General features: G+C 41.7%; 1 protein-coding gene across 2 annotated transcripts in view; it reads right to left on the reverse strand.

Annotated features, from left to right (window-relative positions):
* Positions 1–24,619, reverse strand: part of nudcd1 (NudC domain containing 1) — a 36,497-nt gene extending 11,878 nt beyond the window's left edge. The window contains exons 1-7 of one of the 2 annotated variants that reach the window (XM_029673365.2): positions 24,396–24,619; positions 20,936–21,090; positions 13,309–13,494; positions 11,667–11,859; positions 10,352–10,543; positions 8,040–8,247; positions 306–453 (exon numbers count right to left, since the gene is read on the reverse strand). In XM_029673365.2, coding sequence (XP_029529225.1) covers positions 306–453; positions 8,040–8,247; positions 10,352–10,543; positions 11,667–11,859; positions 13,309–13,494; positions 20,936–21,090; positions 24,396–24,510 — 1,197 coding nt within the window. In that variant the 5' untranslated portion in view covers positions 24,511–24,619. Of the gene's footprint in view, positions 1–305; positions 454–8,039; positions 8,248–10,327; positions 10,544–11,666; positions 11,860–13,308; positions 13,495–20,935; positions 21,091–24,395 lie in introns of both variants that reach the window. The other variant, XM_029673364.2, reaches the window with a different exon arrangement.
* Between the last annotated feature and the right edge of the window lie 280 nt (positions 24,620–24,899).

Genomic DNA, 24,899 nt, shown 5'->3' on the forward strand with positions numbered 1-24,899 from the left:
AAGATTAGATGCATAGAGGCACAGAAAGTAACATCAAGACTGGAGGTAAAAAGGAGAATAGAGAGATGAACAGCAAATGAGGCGTTCCTAAAGGATAAATAAAGACTGAGGGGGTTGAGGAGAGCACAGGATTGGATTCATCATCAGTAACCCAGGGTCATGTTCATTAGAGCAATGGAAAATGGAAAGATGCATTTCAGGTAAAGAAATCACTCCCTGTTTCACTCCTTTTTCTTCCATTTTATGACTAATGAACACGGCCCAAAATTAAAAGACCAGGCTCAGCGTATGTCAGTGAGTCTCACCATGTCCTCAGTAGTAAGGTATGTCAGTCTCTCGTGGAGCAAGGCCGTCTGCTCCTCACTCATCAGGAACTCTCCTCTCCCGTCTCCTCCAGTCAGCAGCTCTGGCCACATGGGCCCCTCGCTCCTCTTCTGGAGAGTCACTTCCAGGCTAGGAACACACACACAGAGACAGACAGGGCGGTAGGACTATACTGGGTGAGGGGTATGGTGGAAAATTGCAAGATTATGTTATAATACTTTTATTGCATCAAATGGTTGTTTCATGCAACAGAATAGAGGATTCTCATAAATATTGTGTGTGTGTTCTACTGAGGATTGACCTCTGGGAGATAACACTGACAGGAGATTTAAGATGTCTTTTGGGTGGTAAAACCTAAAGAGCATTCCAGAGCATGAGTTAATGTTTCTGTTCTATATGGTACCAGGGAGAGATGACCCCAGGGCTAGACTCTGGTCTATACACAAAGATTACTGTTTTTACAGCAGAAACAGTCTGCTATGAATTATAGGTATCTTTCATACAAATCTTAACCTTGTGACCCATTCTATACTAACCTTGTGACCAATCTGTTGTTCGTCATGTACAGTTGAAGACGGAAGTTTACATACACCTTACATACATTTAAACTCAGTTTTTCACAATTCCTGGCATTCAATCCTAGTAAAAATTCCCTGTCATAGGTCAGTTAGGATCACCACTTTATTTTAAGAATGTGAAATGTCAGAATAGTAGTAGAGAGAATGATTTATTTCAGCTTTTATTTCTTTCATCACATTCCCAATGGGTCAGAAGCTAACATACACTCAATTAGTATTTGGTAGCATTCCCTTTAAATTGGGTCAAACGTTTCGGGTAGCCTTCCACAAGCTTCCCACAATAAGTTAGGTGAATTCTGGCCCATTCCTCCTGACAGAGCTGGTGTAACTGAGTCAGGTTTGTAGGCCTCCTTGCACACACGCGCTTTTTCAGTTTACCCACAAATTGTCTATGGAATTGAGGTCAGGGATTTATGACGGCCACTCCAATACCTTGACTTTGTTGTCCTTAAGCCATTTGCCACAACTTTGGAAATATGCTTGGGGTCATTGTCCATTTGGAAGGGCCATTTGCAACAAAGCTTTTACTTCCTGACTGATGTCTTGATATGTTGATTCAGTATATCCACTTCATTTATCTTCCTCATGGCGCCATCTATTTAGTGAAGTGCACCAGTCCCTCCTGCAGCAAAGCACCCCCACATGATGCTGCCACCCCCGTGCTTGACGGTTGGGATAGTGTTTTTCGGCTTGCAAGCCTCCCCCTTTTTCCTCCAAATATAACGATGGTCATTATGGGCAAACAGTTCTATTTTTGTTTCACCAAACCAGAGGACATTTCTCAAAATGTATGATCTTGTCCCCATGTGAGGTTGCAAACCGCAGTCTGGCTTTTTTATGGCGGTTTTGGAGCAGTGGCTTCTTCTGTGCTGAGCGGCCTTTCAGGTTATGTCGATATAGGACTCGTTTTACTGTAGATATAGATACTTTTGTACCCGTTTCCTCCAGCATCTTCAAAAGATCATTTGCTGTTGTTCTGGGATGGATTTGCACTTTTTGCACCAAAGCACATTCATCTCTAGGAGACAGAACACATCTCCTTCCTGAGTGGTATGACAGCTGCGTGGTCCCATGGTGTTTATACTTGCGTACTACTGTTTGTACAGATGAACGTGGTACTTTCAGGCGTTTGGAAAATGCTCCCAAGGATGAACCAGACTTGGAGGTCTACAACTTTTCTTCGGAGGTCTTGGCTGATTTCTTTAGATTTTCCCATGATGTCAAGCAGATGCACTGAGTTGGAAGGTAGGCCTTGAAATACATCCACAGATACACCTCCAATTGACTCAAATTATGTCAATTAGCCTATCAGAAGCTTCTAAAGCCGTGACATCATTTTCTGGAATTTTCCAAGCTGTTTAAAGGCACAGTCAACTTAGTGTATATAATATTCTGACCCACTGGAATTGTGATACAGTGAATTATAAGTGAAATAATCTGTCTGTAAACAATTGTTGGACAAATTACTTGTCATGCACAAAGTAGATGTCCTATCTGACTTGCCAAAACTATAGTTTGAAAGGGGTGTATCTTGGCTATAAAATACCTTTGTACTTTTGTTTCGGGGCTCTTAACGAATCATCTGAGCGTGAATCGTCGACCAGCCATCATTATCGTAGAGCACTCAATTGATTAACTTTATATGTGTGCGTTGTATTGACCTGCTCCCTTATTAATAAGTGATTAAATATTTAGTGTAAGTATAACTCTGACTTGTGTGATAAGTTTGTCTCTCCTCATTTGATAATAAAGAAATTAGCCATCACAGGGGGAGGACTGTGAGCTCTTGTTCTCTGTGGCAGACATGAGTAAGATATTTAAGAGTGTTAACCAATAGGGGCTCACTGGCCCAGCTTCGTCCGGGTTTGGCCGGCGTAGGCCGTCATTGTAAATAATAATTAGTTCTTAACTGACATGCCTAGTTAAATAAAGGTTAAATAACATGAATAAATAAAAAGCCTTGCAAGGCTGCCAGCCCAGACAGCATCCCAAGCCACGTCCTCAAAGCATGTGCCAAACAGCTGGCTGGTGTGTTTACAGACATTCAATCTCTCCTTAACCCAGTCTGTTGTCCCCACTTGCTTCAAATGTCCACCATTGTTCCTGTACCCAAGAAAGCTAAGGTAAGTGAACTAAATGACTAGCACTCACTTCAGACATCCCTGACCCACTACAATTTGCATAGCTCCCCAACAGATCCACGCACTGCACACTGCCCCATCGCACTGCACACTGCCCTATCCCATCTGGACAAGAGGGATACCTATGCAAGAATGCTGTTCATTGAATACAGCTCAGCCTTCAACATTACAGTGCCCTCCAAGCTCATCGGTAAGCTCAGGGCCCTGGGTCTGAACCCCACCCTGTGCAACTGGGTCCTGGACTTCCTGACAGGCCGACCCGAGGTGGTGATGGTAAGTAACAACACCTACGCTACACTGATCCTCAACACAAGGAGTAAAAGTACTCAAAAATATGAATAGTAAAAGGTACACATAAGTAAAAATACTACTGTAGTAGAAGTAGAAAAAATACTACTGAAGTACTTTACACCACTGCAATGACATAGCCACCCGAGCCACGGTCTGTTAACCCCGCTAGCATCTAGAAGAAGGAGACAGTACAGGTGAATCAAATCTGGGACCGAGAGGCTGAAAAATAGCTTCTATTTCCAGGCCATCAGACTGTGAAACAGTCACCACTAGCCGGCCTCCGCCCAGTAACCTGCACTGAACTAGTCAGTCACTGTTACCAGCCTGCTACCACCAGGTACTCTATCCTGCACCTTAGAGACTGCTGCCCTATGTACATGGTCATTGAACACCTTAATGTTTACATACTGTTTTACCCACTTCATATGTACAGTGCATTCGGAAAGTATTCAGACCCCTCAAATTTTCCACATTGTTACGTTTACAGCCTTATTCTAAAATGGATCATATAAAATCCACAATAATCTACACACATTACAACATAATGACAAAGCAAAAACTGCAAATTTATCAAAAATAAAAACCAGAAATAACTTATTTACATAAGTATTCAGAACCCTTTGCTATGAGACTCGAAATTGAGTTCAGGTGAGTCCTGTTTCCATTGATCATCCTTGAGATGATTCTACAACTTGTTTGTGGAGTCCACCTGTTGTAGATTCAATTGATTGGACATGATTTGGAAAGGCACACATCTGTCTATATAAGGTCCCACAGTTGTCAGTGCGAAAACCAAGCCACGAGGTTGAAGGAATTGTTCGTATAGCTCCAAGACAGGATTGCTTCGAGACAGAGATCTGGGGAAGGGTACCAAAACATTTCTGCAGCATTGAAGGTCCTCAAGAACGCAGTGGCCTCCATAATTCTTAAATTGAAGAAGTTTGGAACCACCAAGACTCTTCTTAGAGCTGGCCAAACTGGGCAATCGGGGGAGAAGGGCCTTGGTCAGGGAGGTGACCAAGGACCCAATGGTCACTCTGACAGAGCTCCAGAGTTCCTCTGTGGAGATGGGAGAACCTTCCAGAACGACAACCATCTCTGCAGCACTCCACAAATAAGGCCTTTATGGTAGAGTGGCTAGACAGAAGCCACTCCTCAGTAAAAGGCACGACAGCCCGCTCGGAGTTTGCCAAAAGGCACCTAAAGGACCCTCAGACCATGAGAAACATTATTCTCCAGTCTGATGAAACTAAGATTGAAGTCTTTGGCCTGAATGCCAAGCGTCACGTGTGGAGGAAACCAGACACTGCTCATCACCTGGCCAATACCATCCTTACAGTGAAGCACGGAGGTGGCAGAATCTTGCTGTGGGGACGTTTTTTAGCGGCAGGGACTTGGAGACTAGTCAGGATCGAGGCAAAGATGAACGGAGCAAAGAACAGAGAGATCCTTGATGAAAACTTGCTCCAGAATGCTCAGGACCCACGTTCTGGGGTGAAGGTTCACCTTCCAACAGGACACTGACACTTAGCACAAAGCCAAGACAATGCAGGAGTGGCTTTGGGACAAGTCTCTGAATTTCCTTGAGTGGCCCAGCCAGAGCCCGGACTTGAAAAAAGCTGTGCAGCAACGCTCCCTATCCAACCTGACAGAGCTTGAGAGGATTTGCAGAGAAGAATGGGAGAACCTCCCCAAATACAGGTGTGCCAAGTTATAGCATCATACCCAAGAAGACTCGCTGCCAAATGTGCTTCAACAAAGTACTTGAGTAAAATATTCTGTATACTTGTGTAAATGTGATTTCAGTTGTAATTTTTGTTTGTTCTTTGTCGTTGTGGTATTGTGTTTTTATTTTTTTATTTAACCTTTATTTAACTAGGCAGATTGATAGATTGATGTGAAAAAAACTAATTAATACATTTTAGGCTATGACCTAACCTCAAGGGGTCTGAATACTTTCCAATGCACGTTCAAATGCACGTTCTTCCTATTTCCACTTAGTGCTACAACAAGCACTGCAGCAGTAATGAATGAGTAGGAAAGTATCTATAGGCTTGCGTTGTTATTATTAGCGGCTTGTTCTTTTTTAATATCAAGGAATATTTAACTTTCTCTGTTCATAGGAGTAACATGAATTTGTGCACGAGGCAGAAATAATGAAGCCCCATAAGTTGGAAGACGCTGTCCCTTTTTGGTCAGTGTCAGTGGAGGAGGGAGGGATGGGAGGGATGTTGAGAGGTGGACCAGCAGTGTGCTGCTAATACGCTAATACTAAGCATCAGATGCAGGCACCATCACCCCAGTAAAATAAAAATCAAATTATTGAAATGTATGCTGATTCTGCTATGCTTCACAAATTATACAACAATGGATCTATTACCGGTTTGATCATATAGCCTAACTCAAATAAAACATTTAAAAAATATATATACACTGCTCAAAAAAATAAAGGGAACACTAAAATAACACATCCTAGATCTGAATGAATGAAATATTCTTATTAAATACTTTTTTCTTTACATAGTTGAATGTGCTGACAACAAAATCACACAAAAATGATCAAAGGAAATCAAATGTATCAACCCATGGAGGTCTGGATTTGGAGTCACACTCAAAATTAAAAGTGGAAAATCATACTACAGGCTGATCCAACTTTGATGTAATGTCCTTAAAACAAGTTAAAATGAGTCTCAGTAGTGTGTGTGGCCTCCACGTGCCTGTATGACCTCCCTACAATGCCTGAGCATGCTCCTGATGAGGTGGCGGATGGTCTCCTGAGGGATCTCCTCCCAGACCTGGACTAAAGCATCCGCCAACTCCTGGACAGTCTGTGGTGGATGGAGCGAGACATGATGTCCCAGATGTGCTCAATTGGATTCAGGTCTGGGGAACGGGCAGGCCAGTCCATAGCATCAATGCCTTCCTCTTGCAGGAACTGCTGACACACTGAGGTCTAGTATTGTCTTGCATTAGGAGGAACCCAGGGCCAACATATGGTCTCACAAGGGGTCTGAGGATCTCATCTCGGTTCCTAATGGCAGTCAGGCTACCTCTGGCACATGGAGGGCTGTGCGGCCCCCCCAAAGAAATGCCACCCCACACCATGACTGACCCACCGCCAAACCGGTCATGCTGGAGGATGTTGCAGGCAGCAGAACGTTCTCCACGGCGTCTCCAGACTCTGTCACGTCTGTCACTTGTGCTCAGTGTGAACCTGCTTTCATCTGGGAAGAGCACAGGGCGCCAGTGGCGAATTTTCCAATCTTGGTGTACTCTGCCAAATGTCCTGCACGGTGTTGGGCTGTAAGCACAACCCCCACCTGTGGATGTCGGGCCTTCATACCACCCTCATGGAGTCTGTTTCTGACCGTTTGAGAGACACATGCACATTTGTGGCCTGCTAGAGGTCATTTTGCAGGGCTCTGGCAGTGCTCCTCCTTGCACAAAGCCGGAGGTAGCGGTCCAGCTGCTGGGTTGTTGCCCTCCTATGGTCTCCTGATGTACTGGCCTGTCTCCTGGTAGCACCTCCATGCTCTGGACACTACGCTGACAGACACAGCAAACCTTCTTGCCACAGCTCGCATTGATGTGCCATCCTGGATGAGCTGCACTAACTGAGACACTTGTGTGGGTTGTAGACTCCGTCTCATGCTACCACTAGAGTGAAAGCACCGCCAGCATTCAAAAGTGACCAAAACATCAGCCAGGAAGCATAGGAACTGAGAAGTGGTCTGTGGTACCACCTGCAGAACCACTCCTTTATTGGGGGTGTCTAGGTGGTACCACAGACCACTTATCAGTTCCTATGCTTCCTGGCTGATGTTTTGGTCACTTTTGAATGCTGGCGGTGCTTTCACTGAATAGAAGCACTTGTTTTGAGATCAAAGCGAGAGCAGCATTTTGTTCAAATCCTTTGCTAATTATTGCGTTATTAGCCCAGTTTTAGATCATTTGCAGTCAGCAATAAGGGAGTGATTGCTTCCAACAAGAGCGTTTCTAGACATCTTTGAAAAAGTAACAGTGTTGTAATTTTAGTAAAGAGCTTTGTTTGTCTTAAAGGGACAGTGTTGTATTTTGAGACAGGCTTGAATAAACTAAGTAGACAACAGGCAGAGGGTAGCATAAATTGTCGGATTCTCTGTAATAATGGTATGAGAATAATAATGCACTTGTTAGTCACAGTAGCCTACACTGTTAAAACTGTAACTTAAAGCGGGTACAGCCTGTGTTCACAGTAAATGCACACTAAATACTGACTTCAATTACCTTGTACCCCTTGCACATTGACATTGTACTGGTACCCCCAGTATATAGCCAAATTATCGCTATACTCATTGTGTATTATGTTATAACTTTTCCTTTATTGCTCTATTTTCTCCTCTGCATTGTTGGGAAGGACCCGTAGAAGGAATTTCACTGTTAGTCTACACTGTTTGTTTACGAACCATGTGACGAATAAAATCTAATTGTATTTGAATGGTATCTAACAAATAGAGAACAAAAACTAACTCTCATATGAGTCAAACTATAGTTTCCTGTTTGTTTGTAGATAGTGGTAATGCTCTGATATTTTCACAAAAGCGAATTCACCATTAAAGGAAATCCGACTCATGACTCTGGGCTGAGTAAAAGCAGATGTGTGCCTGCATCCGAAATTGCACCCTATTCCCCATGTAGTGCACTACTTTTGACCAAGGCCGCTAACCTTTTCTCGTCTTTGATGATCCAGGCACTGGCTTCGGGGTCCACAGGGGCATGCAGCTGCCCCTCCAGCAAGGGGGCAAAACCCTGCACCCCCACACTCACATTTTCCATGGAGAGCTTGAAGAGCACGTCGTCTTTGGTGATCCCCTCGGGCATACGCACAGATACAGTTATATCCTCTATTGTCTGCTGCCAGAAGTAGATTGGATCTGAATGGCATGGGGGAGAAATAAAAATGAAATGTCAATCATGTTGAGTACATTAAGATTTCTACAGACTCGTATCTGATTAATATATAAATGAAACATGTAATACAAAGCATGAACTGTATCAAATTACCCTGAAAACCAAGTCCGAAACTAAAACTATAATAAATGGTCATGTTGCAGTTTGAGGTTATTTTTTTCCTTGGGGGGGGGGGTATTCTCTCATGAGCTCTGAGGCTCTTATCATCACTAGCCTAATGGGCGACCGTCCGCACCACACCAGCATGAGAAACACATTACTCTTATTAAAAAGGGCAATCTGCAGTTCAAAGCAACAGCAAAGCGGACTCCCTGCCACTATTTTGGTAAACCGCTGAGGGATGAGTCTAGAGAAATGTATGTAAGCAATCACAGACTACCCTATTAGAGGGGTAATAGCTGGAACAGGCCGAGAATCAGACAGATGTTGTAATTGTAGCCCATCCCTTTAAGGAACATTCAGGCATTGCCCTTTGGGTAAACCCTCCTCTATTTGAAAATGATTCAACAGCTAGGCATATATGCGCAATGACAGACCTCAATGCCACACCCGTCCTGTCGGCCTCTGACAAACTGACAGTTCCATGATAGTCTTACATCAGTCTCTCTGAATCATAGCTGATTAAAAAGCAGTGTATGTTACAAATGGAACCATATATCCAAATATATACATCACATATATATATATATAGAAATAAAAGGCCGCCCAGCTAAACTGAGCAATCAGAGTTCCTCTGTGGAGAAATTTCCAGAAAGACCACCATCTCTGCAGCACTCCACCTACCAGTACTTTATGGTAGAGTGGCCAGATGGAAGCCACTCCTCAGTAAAAAGGCGCATGACAGCCCGCTTGGAGTTTGCCAAATGCACCTCAAGACTCTCAGACCATGAGAAACAAGATTCTCAGGTCTGCTGAAACCAAGATTGAACTCTTTGGCCTGAATGTTAAGCGTCACGTTTGAGGAAACACTGGTACCATCCCTACGGTGAGGCATGGTGGTGGCAGCATCATGCTGTGGGGATGTTTTTCAGCAGCAGGGACTGGGAGATTGTTGATGAAAACCTGCTTGAGTGCTCAGGACTTCAGACTGTGGCGAAGGTTCACCTTCCAACAGGACAACGACTCTAAGCACACAGCAAAGACAATGTAGGATTGGCTTCAGGACAAGTCTCTGAATGTCCTTGAGTGACACCGCCAGAGCCCGGACTTGAACCCGTAATCGCTGACAAAATGTGCTTCAACAAAGTACTGAGTAAAGGGTCTGAATACTTATGTAAATGTGATATTTCAGCTAATTTTTAATAAATTAGGAAACATTTCTAAAAAAAATATATATAAAAAAATATGTTTTTGTGTAGATTGATGAAGGAAAAAAAACGACTTAATTTTTGAATAAGGCTGTAACCAAACAAAATGTGGAAAAAGTCAAGGGGTTTGAATACTTTCCAAAGGCACTATGTACTGTCTAGGCTACCAGTCTATTACTTTTGAGCATGCTTGGTTATTGAATGAGAGATGGATAAATGGTAGCCTAATATTTTTTGTGTAGAGGGAATAAACCAGTCAGAAAATATTATAATGATTTAGGCCCATATAATAAAACTCAAAGAAACATATTAGGCTACACGCAATCTCCTTAACAATGGCAAATGGTTCTCGTTTAACATTAGCAAGAGTTTTTATTAGCCTATTATAATGGTGCCAGGTTTCCCCCATGCTTGAATCATGATTTCAAACACCAAAGGGCCACTTCATCACAAAACTCAGACACTGGAATGACAATGCATTCAGAATATTAAATCTATGAATTTAATCTATGAATTTAGTCTAATGTTTCCTGTCACCCATTTCATGATATTAATTTCCCTATTTCACATACGTATTTCACATAGGCACGCCCGTCCATCCAATCTCAAATACAAACTGTGATCATTCACAAACCCTTTTACAGCACCTTTCAATGTTCTATCCAATCCTGAGCAGTGGAAACAATGGCATACTTAAAAGTTTCTTCATATGTTATATTTCCTATGTAGCTTTTACCTATGACCTGTAGCATTGACCCACCAGCGCTCGACTCCATCTCCATGGCCTGTGCCGCAGGCTGCTCCAGCAGTGCCCCGTCCACATGTGTGAAAACAAAAGGTTTCTCCGAAGCCACCATTAGCCCTTTCCCTTGGGGCTCCAACGCTGCATAGTGGGGCACTGACTTCCCCCTCAGCATCTTCCTCTTCCTTACCTTGTACTTCTTCTCCTGACCTGAAAATGGCCGATACAGCACACACAGAATACATGTGCAAGCATTATTAGACTGATTTGATTGCAATTTACAGGTTTAATTCTCATACAGAATACATGTATTTTCTCTGCAACTTCACTATTACCATTACACATTTTTATTATTATTCAAGTTATTACCTCTAAATATTTGTCTAGTATACAAATGAAGAAAATACTTGTTACAGAGAGGATTGTTACATTTTCGTACTGACATGCAATTTCAGAGGTGTGGACTCGAGTCACATGACTTGGGCTTGAGTCTCACATTTGATGACTTGAGACTCGACTTTACTTGGAGCCTCAAGACTCGGGACTCGTCTTTGACTTGAGACTGATGACTTGAAATTATTTGGCCAGGTTTTGTAATGTTTTGTCACTCATTTTGTGGCACAGTCTCCGTGGATTACTCTTCCCCACGCAGCCACAGACAGTAGCCACAAAACACCAGTCTCAATATCAACAGTGAAGAGGCGACTCCGGGATGCTGTGGCCTTCTAGACAGAGTTCCTCTGTCCAGTGTCTGTGTTCTTTTGCCCATCTTAATATTTTATTGGCCAGTCTGAGATATGGCTTTTTCTTTGCAACTATTTCAAGTCGAATGCACAGAATTTTTATGAAGATTCTCCTTAGCAACATTTATTTTGGAAGACACAGATCTACAGTTGAGATATCAGAGCAAATTAAAGTCAATTAACGCACATTTCGTTTTCCCAAACCCTAAGTAAATGTTGTTTCTGTAGGTCAACCTTTGATAATAGAAATTATGGCCATTGATAATAGAAATGATGGGCATGAAGGTGGTCAACATGCCACAAATGCTCACATAGCTAATCTGCTAATTAGCTAGTCGTCATCAACTTATTATGCTCTTTCACTGAGAAACAAAAAAAAACAATGAAGTGATCCATCTCCATATGAATAAGATGTTTAATTTAACTGAGGCACAAAATGATCCTGAATGACTTAGTTACTATTCCCAACTCCCTCATTATACCATCATCCATATAGAAGAGTTAGGTTTCGTCATCCCCTAGTGTTATGAGCAGTATATGGAATATAGGGTGCCATTTGGGACGCAGACAAAGTGCCCCACCCCACTCACCCTGTTCTGCAGTGTTAGAGACTGTGATCCATTCCAAAGAAACAGAGTAGCCACTTCCCTTTGCATCAGAGTCCGATGATGGGTCTTTCTGGATGCGGAGGAGCAGGACCTCCATGGAGTGGACCCCAGCCTGGACGTGAGATATGCTGTGGAGGATGGTGAAGGGCTCCCCCATCTCCTCACTGAACAAGGGCTGACAAACACACAAAATCAAAAGTCTAGTTAGTTCACAGACAGAAATGTGTTCTAAGTTTTAAGATCAATCCATGCACAGTGGGTACGAAATGTAGTATCTATAAGAACAAGATATTAGGTACACCCGTTTATTAGGTACACCCATCTAGTACCGAGTCGGACCTCACATCGCCTCCAGAACAGCCTGAATTCATCGGGGCATGGAAACGTTGCTCAATTGGTATCAAGGGATCTAATGTGTGCCAGGACACCAGGCAGGATGGCACCATGGACTCATGCTGCTTACGCCAAATCTTGACTCTGCCATCAGCATGACGCAACAGGTAGCGGGATTCGTTAGCCCAGGCAATGTTTTTACACGCCTCAATTGTTGGTAATTGTGTGCCCACTGGAACCACTACTTCTTGTTTTTAGCTGATACGAGTGGAACCCGGTGTGTTCGTCTGCTGCATTAGCCGACCCGTGACAAGGACCGACGAGTTGTGCGTTCCCGAGATCCCATTTTGCGCCGTTATTTGACGTTTTGTGGCCCGCCTGTTTGCTTGCACAATTCTTGTCTTTCTCCTTCGACCTCTCATCAACGTAACGTTTTCGCCCATTGGCATGACGCTAAATGGATATTTTTGGTTTGTCGGTAAACCCTAGACACTGTCGTACGTGAAAAGTCCAGGAAGCCGGCCATTTCTGTGATACTGGGACTGGCGCATGGTACCGACGATCATACTACGCTCAATGTCACTTAGGTCACTCGTTTTGCCCATTCTAACGTTACATTGAACAGTAACATAATGTCTTGATGCCTGCTAAATATAGCAAGCCACGACCACGTGACTCACACTGTAGGAGCTAATAATTTTTCATGAATGGGGTGGTGTACCTAACAAACTGTCCACTGAGTATGTGACATAGCGTTAGTAAAGCTTCATATAACAAGCTACAGCTTTTGTGCATTTATACCATAAATAATCATGTCAAATACATTATAAAGCTTTTATAAATTATGATGTATAATGTTAATTTAATGTGAATTTCTTGTCGCTGGGTAACCTATGTTATTATTGCGGATAAAGTTAATGTAACGCTTTACCCAAATGTCTAACTGGCTGGAATTGCTGGGCTTGTGATTAAGTAGAGGTTATTAATTTCTTTCAAGCTTATCAACATGCTAAACCTGATCTTCAGAATGGTATATAAAAGAGGACTCAAGATAAAACAGGCCTGGATTAATATATTCCACCATGGGTTTATGGTAGGTTAATTTGACAAACACAAACAAGTAACATTGAGATTGATATCTCTTTTTCAAGCGAGATATAACTGCTGACCTTTATTAAAATGGGATGTAAAAATAATCTGGGAAAAAAACTAAAGTGGAAAGTGGATGCAATGTTGTTGGTAAATATCTGAACATTGATTATGAGTATATTGCATGTCCAAGTCTTCTTACCTCCCACTTCAGACTGCAATTCTCCCTTCTCATGCTGGTTCTGAGGAGGTAGAGTCTGCCCGCACCGTCAGAGAGAGATGCCCAGGTGGCAGAGGTGAAGCTAAGAGAGGCACAGAGATGTTCCTCACACACAGTGGGGTCAGAGGGCATGTGGAAGACCTCTATGGGCTTCCCCAGTGCCGTGTCCTGTCAACAAAATGCAAAGACCTGTCAGTCTCCTGTCATCAATGGAGGATTTCTACAGAACCTCATCTCTGTTATGAATTCTGTTTATGAATGAAATAGTATAAGCCAGGGTTTATTTGGCCACCAAGCTTTTTTGTTTTACCCTCTTGCACATCGTAAGTATTCAGACCCTTTGCTATGAGACCCGAAATTAAGCTCAGGTGCATCCTGTTTACATTGATCATCATTGAGATGTTTCTACAACTTGATTGGATTCCACCTGAGGTAAATCCAATTGATTGGCCAAGATTTATTTGGAAAGGCACACACCTGTCTATATAAGGACCCACAGTTGTCACAAGTCAGAGCAAAAACCAAGCCACGAGGTCAAAGGAATTGTCCGTAGAGCTCAGAGACAGGATTGGGTTGAGGAACAGATATGGGGAAGGGTACCAAACCATTTCTGCAGCATTGAAGGCCCCAAGAACACAGTGGCCTCAATCATTAAATGGAAGCAGTTTGGAACCACCAAGATTCTTGAGAGCTGGCCACACGGCCAAACTAAGCAATCGGGAAGAAGGGCCTTGGTTAGGGAGGTGACCAAGAACCCGATGGTCACTCTGACAGAGCTCGACAGTTCCACTGTGGAGATGAACCTTCCAGAAGGACCAACATCTCTGCAGAACTCCACCAATACAAATCAAACTTATTTATATAGCCCTTCTTACATCAGCTGATATATCAAAGTGCTGTACAGAAACCCAGCCTATAACCCCAAACAGCAAGCAATGCAGGTGTAGAAGCACGGTGGCTAGGAAAAACTCCCTAGAAAGGCAAAAACCTAGGAAGAAACCTAGAGAGGATCCAGGCTATGAGGGGTAGCCAGTCCTCTTCTGGCTGTGTCGGATGGAGATTATAACAGAACATGGCCAAGATGTTCAAATGTTCATAAATGACCAGCATGGTCAAATAATAATAATCACAGTAGTTGTCGAGGGTGCAACAAGTCAGCACCTCAGGAGTAAATGTCAGTTGGCATTGTCGTGGAAATTTCCTCTATTTACCAAATCATGAGAGCAAACCACACACAAGTCAGTTAGTTATCACAAAGTCCATCTTTAATTATATGAGCTCTATCACAACCCTGTGACTCTCAGATCAATTCAGTGTCTATCAATTAATTCTCTGAGAGTTCCTTCCACATTGCAACTGAGATCCTTTAATAGCAAAAAACACACATAGCTAGACAGCATTGACATAATTTATCGTTCAGCTTTGTCTCCTAAACAATGTCTTTTCTCAAACTCAGAACCATAAACCAATCCTCCATATCAACAGGCATATATCAAATCCATCCTATCTTGACAAGATCACAGAGACACACTGACTGGCACACAGACATTGTGGAGCCAAGAGATACACGCTTTTGACCTCTCCCCTCTCTCCGGCCCAAACAACTTAGTCTTGACATAGAACAGATACTGCAACCCCGCCACAGTATTATACAAAAATAACATTCTGATGAGAAGTAACTTACAAACATATGATGAACACTAAAACATCTTACCTATGTTACCAACCAATTCTGATTATTCCCCAACAGCTTTCAGGCCTTTATGGCCGGTCAGGCCGCTATGGTAGAGTGGCCAGACAGAAACCACTCCTCAGTAAAATGGCACATGACAGCCCGTTTAGAGTTTGCCAAAAGGCACCTAAAGGACTCTGACGATGAGAAACAAGATATTCTCATTGAACTCTTTGACCTGAACGCCAAGCGGCATGTCTGGAGGACACCTGGCACCATTCCTACGGTGAAGCATGGCGGTGGAAGCATCATGCTGTGGGGATGTTTTTCAGCGGCAGGGACCTGGAGACTAGTCAGGTTGGAGGGAAAGATGAACGGAGCAAAGTACAGAGAGATCCTTGATGAAAACCTGCCCCAGAGCACTCAGGACCTCATATTAGGGCGACGGTTCACCTTCCAACAGGACAACAAACCCTAAGCACATAGCCAAGACAATGCAGGAGTGGCTTTGGGACTGGGATTTGGTGTTCGCTGCCTAACTTCTCCCCACATACACCAAACTCCAAAAATAATATGTAAGCCACCAAGCGGTATTGTCTGTAAAAGAATTACAAAAAAAATGCTATTAGACTTTCATGGGCAATCGTTGTGTACTGTCTGTATTGCTACTGTCACAGCACGATGGGAGTATATTACACATCTCACAGACACCTGTTGGCTAGAACACACAGGTATAAGCTTTGATTTGAGTCGAAGCCAAAGTAATTCCTTTACTCTTCGTCATCATCGTCAAAACATTTCTCCAGTTTTGCTACTAATGAGATGCATAGCTACAACATTATGCTACAATCTCCCCTTGTATCAAAGTGACTATGAACACCTCACTGCACCCCCCACACCAAATGCAAGTATTCCCTTTGTATACATTCTGGGTATAGTAAACAAAGCTAGCTGGCTCAACTTGCTTGTAGTGGTACTAGCAAGCCACGTTATGTCCAAATCTATCACAAAATTATACTGTACTGACTGAACAACACTGCATTGTGTGAAAAGAAAGCGTATATTGCTAGCTAGCTCCTGACAGCCAAATACAGTGGGGCAAAAAGGTTTTTAGTCAGCCACCAATTGTGCAAGAACTCCCACTTAAAAAGATGAGAGGCCTGTAATTTTCATCATAGGTACACTTCAACTATGACAGACAAAATGAGATATTCTTTCTCCAGAAAATTCACATTGTAGGATTTTTAATGAATTTATTTGCAAATTATGATGGAAAATAAGTATTTGGTCAATAACAAAAGTTTATCTCAATACTTTGTTATATACCCTTTGTTGGCAATGACAGAGGTCAAACGTTTTCTGTAAGTCTTCACAAGGTTTTCACACATTGTTGCTGTTATTTTGGCCCATTCCTCCATGCAGATCTCCTCTAGAGCATTGATGTTTTGGGGCTGTTGCTGGGCAACACGGACTTTCAACTCCCTCCAAAGATTTCCTATGGGGTTGAGATCTGGAGACTGGCTAGGCCACTCCAGGACCTTGAAATGCTTCTTACGAAGCCACTCCATCGTTGTCCGGGCGGTGTGTTTGGGATCATTGTCATGCTGAAAGACCCAGCCACGTTTCATCTCCAATGCCCTTGCTGACGGGAGGTTCTCACTCAAAATATCACGATACATGGCCCCATTCATTCTTTCCTTTACACGGATCAGTCGTCCTGGTCCCTTTGCAGAAAAACAGCCCCAAAGCATGATGTTTCCACCCCCAAGCTTCACAGTAGGTATGGTGTTCTTTGGATGCAACTCAGCATTCTTTGTCCTCCAAACACGACGAGTTGAGTTTTTACCAAAAAGTTATATTTTGGTTTCATCTGACCATATGACATTCTCCCAATCTTCTTATGGATCATCCAAATGCTCTCTAGCAAAATTCAGACGGGCCTGGACATGTACTGGCTTAAGCAGAGGGACACCTCTGGCACTGCAGGATGAGTCCCTGGCGGCGTAGTGTGTTACTGAAGGTAGGCTTTGTTACTTTGGTCCCAGCTCTCTGCAGGTCATTCACTAGGTCCCCCCGTGTGGTTCTGGGATTTTTGCTCACCGTTCTTGTGATAATTTTGACCCCACGGGGTGAGATCTTGCCCCAGATTGAGGGAGATTATCAGTGGTCTTGTATGTCTTCCATTTCCTAATAATTGCTCCCACAGTTGATTTCTTCAAACCAAGCTGCTTACCTATTGCAGATTCAGCCTTCCCAGCGTGGTGCAGGTCTACAATTTTGTTTCTGGTGTCCTTTGACAGCTCTTTGGTCTTGGCCATAGTGGAGTTTGGAGTGTGACTGTTTGAGGTTGTGGACAGGTGTCTTTTATACTAATAACAAGTTCAAACAGGTGCCATTAATACAGCTAACGAGTGGAGGACAGAGGAGCTTCTAAAAAGAAGAAGTTACAAGTCTGTGAGAGCCAGAAATATTGCTTGTTTGTAGGTGACCAAATACTTATTTTCCACCATAATTTGAAAATAAATTCATTAAAAATCCTACAATGTGATTTTCTGGATTTCTTTTTCTCTTTTTGTCTGTCATAGTTGAAGTGTTCCTATGATGAAAATTACAGGCCTCTCATATTTTTAAGTTGGAGAACTTGCACAATTGGTGGCTGACCAAATACTATTTTGCCCCACTGTAGCTCCCGTGAACCTGTAGAAACTAGTACTATCCATTTTTAAAAGCCTCCCTTGGAGGATGGAAACACAATTGGACAAGGAATTAGGGCTCCCGTCAGCGGTAGTCTTCACAAAGCCAGGGCAAAGGTATCCTAGATTCTAGATATCCTGCAAGTCCAATGGCTCTATTAAACAAGGACAACCATATTTACACGCTGCTAGCGTGATCGTGCAATCGGCAAAAAAAAAGGCCACAATAATTGCTACAAAACATGACTCCGTTCATTTTTAGATCAGACAGCAGGCTCAATCAACTAATGACGTCCTTGGGTGAACTCTCACGACGCAAAAATTTGAAAATACCGCTATGATGCATAATTACGTCTGAAACATCTTTCACTACTCATAATTATGTACAAAGACTCGGTTAAAAAACTAAATAGTGTCTAGCGGTAAAATGTCCCTTTCCTAAAAAAAATCTTTTTTTTGTTTACCTTAAACTGCAATGATCTAAAAACGCATATGTTGTAGCTTAAGCCCTACTTGACATCTGATGTTTTTTGTGTTGTGCCCGTCATCGGTTGAGACAACATGCTCTTGAATACAGGGCGGGTGTCATGTTTCGGCTGATAAACGTACTAAAATGGGAATAAAATTGATTTTTTTTTAAATGGTAACACAAATATCGTTGGAGGCTCACACATCAGAGAATGTTGACTTGAATGGGAATATCGCTGTTTTAAAGTATACTGACCATAGGAAACCATAGAAATATAGATAATAGAATAGACATGACCACTTAAGTTGACAGTGGGTGGACCGGCAGCCATCTTTGTGGTAGTAATTAGAAGTAAAAATGTCAATTCAATTTACATTTCAATGGTGTACCAACTAAATTGCAGTGGTTTGAAGGGATAGTCAATTCTATTAATTATATTTCTATGACTGAAATGAGACCCACCCTGTTTTCAAGAGCATGTTGTGTCTCAACCGATGGCGGGCACAATACAAAAACCTCCGATGATGTAAAGTAGGGTCTAAGCTTCAACATATGTGAATTAGTTTATGCTTTTTTAGATAATTGATGTTCAAGGTTCAAACGATTCATTCTTTTTTTATGAAAAAAAAAAGTTTAAATAAGGACAACCCTGTTTGTAAGCTTATAAATTATATAAAATTCAACTGTATACCTTTTCCAGTGATGAAGACATGGATCTCACGATATGGTGGGGTGTGCAAAATGGGTAAAATTTGAGCAGCTTTATATACTGAATGTTTTGGCATTCAGGTACAAAATGTCATTTTCTGACCACTTCTTCCATGGGAAAACATATGGAAAGTGTTGTTGGAATCAAAAGGGATACTGTCAAAAAGTGGTTAAATTCAAATGGATTTACCCAAAACAAATTGTATTGGTCATGTACACATATTTAGCAGATGTTATCTCAGGTGTAGCGAAATGCTTATGTTCCTAGCTCCAACAGTGTAACTCCAACAATAACTAACAATACAAATAAATCCAAAAAATGTAAAACAAAGAAATTCAAAAATATAGAAATATTAGAACGAGCAATGTCAGAGTCCGGAATATAAATATATACAGTGCATTTGGAAAGTATTCAGACCTCCACTTTCTCCACATTATTATGTTACAGCCTTATTCTAAAATGTAATAAACAGTTTTTTCTCCTCATCAAATCTACACACAATATCCTATAATGACAAAACAAAAAACAGTTTTTAAAATTGTTTGCAAATGTAAGTATTAAGACCCTTAACTCAGTACTTTGTTGAAACACTTTTGGCAGCGACTACAGCTTTGAGTCTTCTGGGTATGACGCTACAAGCTTCGCACACTGTATTTGGGGAGTTTCTCCCATTCTTCTCTGCAGACCCTCTCAAGCTCTGTCAGGTTGGATGTGGAGCGTTGTTGCACAGCTATTTTCAGGTCTCTCCAGAGATGTTCGATAGGGTTCAAGTCCGGGCTCTGGCTGGGCCACTCAAGGACATTCAGAGACTTGTACCAAAGCCACACCTGTCAGAGTGACCATCAGGTTCTTGGTCACCTCCCTGACCAAGGCCCTTCTCCCCCGATTGCTCAGTTTGGCCGGGGGGCCTGCTCTAATAAGAGTCTTAGTGGTTCCAAACGTCTTCCATTTAAGAATGATGGAGGCCACTGTGTTCTTGGGGATCTTCAAAGAAGCAGAATTTGTTTTGTACCCTTCCCCACATCTGTGACTCGACACAATCCTGTATCAGAGCTCTACGGACAATTTCGTTGCTCTCGAGAGCTCTACGGACAATTCCTTCGATCTCATGGCTCAAAGATAAAGGCCTGATTGGTGGAGAGCTGCAGAAATTTTTCTCCTTCTGGAAGGTTCTACCACCACAGAAAATAACTTTGGAGCTCTGTCAGAGGGACCATCGGGTTCTTGGTCACCTCCCTGACCAAGGCCATTCTCCCCCGATTGCTCAGGTTGGCTGTGTTCTTGGGGACCTTCAATGGTGCAGACATTTTTTGGTACCCTTCCACAAATCTATGCCTTGACGCAATCCTGTCTCGGAGCTCTATGGACAATTCCTTCGACCTCATGGCTTGGTTACTGCTCTGACATGCACTGCACTGTCAACTGTGGGACCTTATAGACAGGTGTGTGCCTTTCCAAATCATGTCCAATCAATTGAATTTACCACAGGTGGACTCCAATCAAGTTGTAGAAACATCTCAAGGATGATCAATGGAAATGGGATGCACCAACTCTAAAAAACTGTTTTTGCTTTGTGTGTAGATTAATGACGAAAAACATTTAATCAATTTTAGAACAAGGCTGTAACGTAACAAAATGTGTAAAAAGTCAAGGGGTCTGAATACTTTCCGAATGCCCTGTATGTATATGATGGTGTGTATAGATAGACATGGGCAGTATAGGAATATAAAAAGGTATGTACAACACTAGTTATATAGGATAGGCCTTGACTAGAATACAGTATATACATATTAAGTGGGTTACCCATGTGCTGTTTTACCAGTGCATTGAGTGGACAAGTCAGAATATTAGTATCAGATAGACTTTGCTCCACTAATAATACTTCTCAAAAGCTATGCATTATGGAGGCATCAATTTCAAGTTGGATGGAGGTATAACTGAAGCAATGTCCTGAGAGGTGTTGGGCTCTTGGTATAAAAACAAAAAAACATTTCCACTGTGAAGCAGCATTCATTTTTCAGAAGACATTTACAAGATACCAATCAAGCATTTTGAGAGATACTTACCAGGGTAACCGTAAGATTCAGCACTCGCCCTTTGCAGTCAACAAAGAAAACACTGTCCTCATACCAGGGGTCTATATGCAGGTAGTTGTACATGCCAAAAGCACGCACATGGTCCAGGGTGTATTGACTGTCCTTCAGTTTCACCTCCGCCACAGCTATAGAGAGGAGGTAATGTAAATTTGTGAAATGTCATTTAAAAAACTGGATGCTATACCATTGATGAATATTATCTACCTATAAACTTATAAAAAGGTACAATCATTCTACATAGATGATGTTGCAACTCTTAGCTGTGAAGCACAAATAATTTTCCTGCATACACTTCTTATTTTTTGAGTATATGCCAAATAGTGTGAGCAATCTGAAGTGAATAAACCCCAGAAATAAATCTCCAGCCCAGATTTGTTTCAGCAATACTTTGCCATTGACTTAAAGGGATAGTTCGGGATTTTGGCAATGAGGCCCTTTATCCACTTCCCCAGAGCCCGATGAACTCATGGATACCATTTTATGTCTCTGCGTTCAGTTTGAAGGAAGTTGCTAAGTACCTTTAGCTCCTATTGACGATCTTCTGGCTGGTGGAGTTTTTGTTAAGAGCCCCGACATTTGAATTAAACATTAAAACGCATCGCTTGCAGCACGGTTTTGGAAACATCTTTCATATCAGCGAGAAATAATATCAAAAAAAGGTTAAATTACTACACATCTTCATAGGGATAGGGTTCCTGCACAGCCATATTTCCACGTTACAACGTTTGTTTATGCAAAACAGACGGAAGACAGAGATGACTACCTGTGCTACCTCTTTGGGCTGACATCCCGTTACTGGGATGATATCTGCGTCTCTGAACACCTATGTATGAATAGAAGACAGACACCACAAACGTGTCATCACAGAAAAAAAATACTGTCAAAAATGTTAAAACTGTGTACAATAAGTGTATATTTTGCATTTGTGAAATTATTATCAGTTAACATGGCCTTTATGAATTATTAAGCCTGTGTGCTTTATGTGCTTGCTTTTATTATATAAATGCTTCAACATTCGCTAAAAGTGACTAGCTGATGAAAATTCTCAGAACAAAACGTTTTGCCATTAATCCAACAACAACCAAACATGATTTCCATAGGCTTTGGCCAATGAGCCATGGCGGAGTGGGAGCCTATAGTCGCCATTGATCTCTATTGGCTCGCGAAACTACCTCCTACTTCCTTTAAACCGGACTCAGATACATACAAGTGGCTCTGGGGAAGTACTCTTAAATAAAGGGCTTCATTGTCGAAATCACGGACTATCCCTTTAACATTGACAAATGATTTTCAAAGACCATGTCATTAGTGTGCATTTCTTGTAATACTGTATATAGTCAAACAATGGGGAAAAAATTGCCAGCTATAGAGCTGCCAATTCTTACCCATTAGCCTAGTGGTTAGAGCGTTGGACTAGTAGACGGAAGGTTGCAAGTTCAAACCCCCGAGCTGACAAGGTACAAATCTGTCATTCTGCCCCTGAACAGGCAGTTAACCCACTGTTCCTAGGCCGTCATTGAAAATAAGAATTTGTTCTTAACTGACTTGCCTAGTTAAATAAAAAATAAAAAATAAATTTAAAAAATTGACCCTCTTCTCACGACATACCTCATATTTCAAACATTGAAAAGTACTGTTTTTATTTGTCCATTGTACTGTATAGTCAGCGCGTTAACTTTTCAACGGTGCTCCAAATCATTTTGAAATTGCAGCATCTGGGCCTGCAATTTAACATCACGAGCGGAACTTCTATCATTGTCCTGTCTTGGGGCGGCACATTGAACCATTATGATTGGTCTAGTTATGTAAGGAATCATGTGGTAAAGAAACACCCCTCAAGATTAGAGTGACACTGAATGGCGAGCTAGAACATTCTCCACTGAGTTTCTAAAACTGTAAAAAGAGTAGCATGGTAGCGCTGTTTTATGTACAATGTTGTCGACAAAATTAGGTTGCTTTTACTCCCGTCCCTATTGCAGAATTGCAGCCCTTTGTCAGCATGTACTAAAGTTGTTCCACATTTACATTAGTCCCCTCGTTTGGGGATTGGCATTTAGCTTGTGACGAAAAGGCAGCAGACAGACCTACAGTATGTTTTAGCAGGGAGGTTTGGTAGGGTGACCTGACTTGTAACTATGAAAATAATTTTGTTAAACAGATTGTGAACCCAAAAGTGTACATTTGATTCTAGATGGAGGACAATAGGAAAATAATTTGGTTAAGTGTAGGGGCAGATTTGTCATCAATGGATGTTATTATCCATTTACTATATTTAGTCTGATCAGTGGAAAAATGTGCATTCCTAACAATGGGCTAAAATATAGGGTAATTACTGTGCTTGTCAGCAAGAACACTGCTGTTATTCCCCACATGTGTTTTATTATTCCACTTCTTCCCAATTTTGCCAGTGTAATCACATATTAGAAATCTCATATGCCTACTTGTGTCTTTGGAAATTAATTATGAGGCCATGTATTATTGCAGCCATTCATGAACAAGTCATACAAATAAGCATTGGATAGTAAATGCTCCAAGAATCAAATATAATTTGACATTTTACTATTGTGCACATTCTAGGCAACTCATAAAGCATAATATTGTGTCTAGGTAGAGTAAGATGATGTCAAGGATCTTCACCTAGTAGGTATAAACCACCCAAATTCATCAGATTTTTCTTCAAGGTTTGGTGATTTTGAGAAATTAATTGTAATAAGAAAAACATTTCAATCCCCCGGCACTTGGGAAACATAGATCAGGGGTGGTGGCCAACCCTCCTGGAGAGCAAGCAGGATTTTCTTAAGAGACCTTTCTTCAAGAGATTTCACCCAAATTACAAAATGTTTGTGTCCTTATCTTGAAAGCAGTATATAGAAAAGTCAACTGCAATCTATGATTTGGTTACCCACTGCCATTAAACATGAATGTTTCCTGTGCAGAGCCTTGGTGTATTGGTAACACTCCCTGACACGTGTTGCATAAGAACAGGGATCAATCTCTGCTTCCAATCTTCCCACCGTTTTTAGTATTTAATTACTGCCTGAATAGTGTAAAACCACAAAAAAACAATTGAAATAATATTAGCATACTTTATTAGCAAATTGCACCCCCCACCCCAAAAAAAATCGCTAAGTAACAAAGTCATCCAATTTTGAGTGTTAATTTAATGTTGAAAGCACCCTGAACACTCCTAACCTGTGATTTTTTATTTATTTATTCCAACCTGGTTTTAGGCTTAAGCCATGTAAGAATACATATAATTACAGGAAATTCCATTTAAAACATGGGTTGTGTTAGGGGAAATGAAATTCACATAGCAAATCTCACTCACGCCAAGCTTTCTTCAAAAGTTAGCAGCCCTCTAGCTAAATCAAAAATAATGGCAATATTAGCATGCTCTAAGGATAATGCAGCGTGGCGGGCAGTTTCTCACCAGCATCTAGCTCTACGTTGTAAATTGGTATGGGCTCCAGAGACAGTCTGTAACTCTCAAAGCTGGGATCCAAAAGCTGTCTGTTGACCTTCAATGAATAATTCGATACAGCCATGTTTCAGAATGATTGATAAATTGACAATATGTTTAAGATGAAATATATAGGAGCTGAACTGCACACAACTTAATGTGCTTCCTGTATGAATCAGTCGGAATATTTTGCGGACGGACATATAGGGAGGTATAGGAAATTGAAATCTCGCAGGACGTGAAAAATTATGATAATAATTCACTTATAAATAAATAAAAAGTGTCTGTTGAGTTTTAGACACTATTAATGGATCATGACTGAAACAACGAATGCAAACAACCATGCGTAGTTCAACACTCTCGAAGGCAGAACCTTCGCGCTTTCGTGTTCTTCACCGGAAGGTTTATGTGTAGGCACTGCTTGCTTCGTTGGTCTTTATTAGCGTCATGGCAGCAACATTAAAACTTCCGGTT

The sequence above is a fragment of the Oncorhynchus nerka genome, linkage group LG7, assembly GCF_034236695.1.
Source record: "Oncorhynchus nerka isolate Pitt River linkage group LG7, Oner_Uvic_2.0, whole genome shotgun sequence".
Classification (NCBI taxonomy): Eukaryota; Metazoa; Chordata; class Actinopteri; order Salmoniformes; family Salmonidae; genus Oncorhynchus; species Oncorhynchus nerka.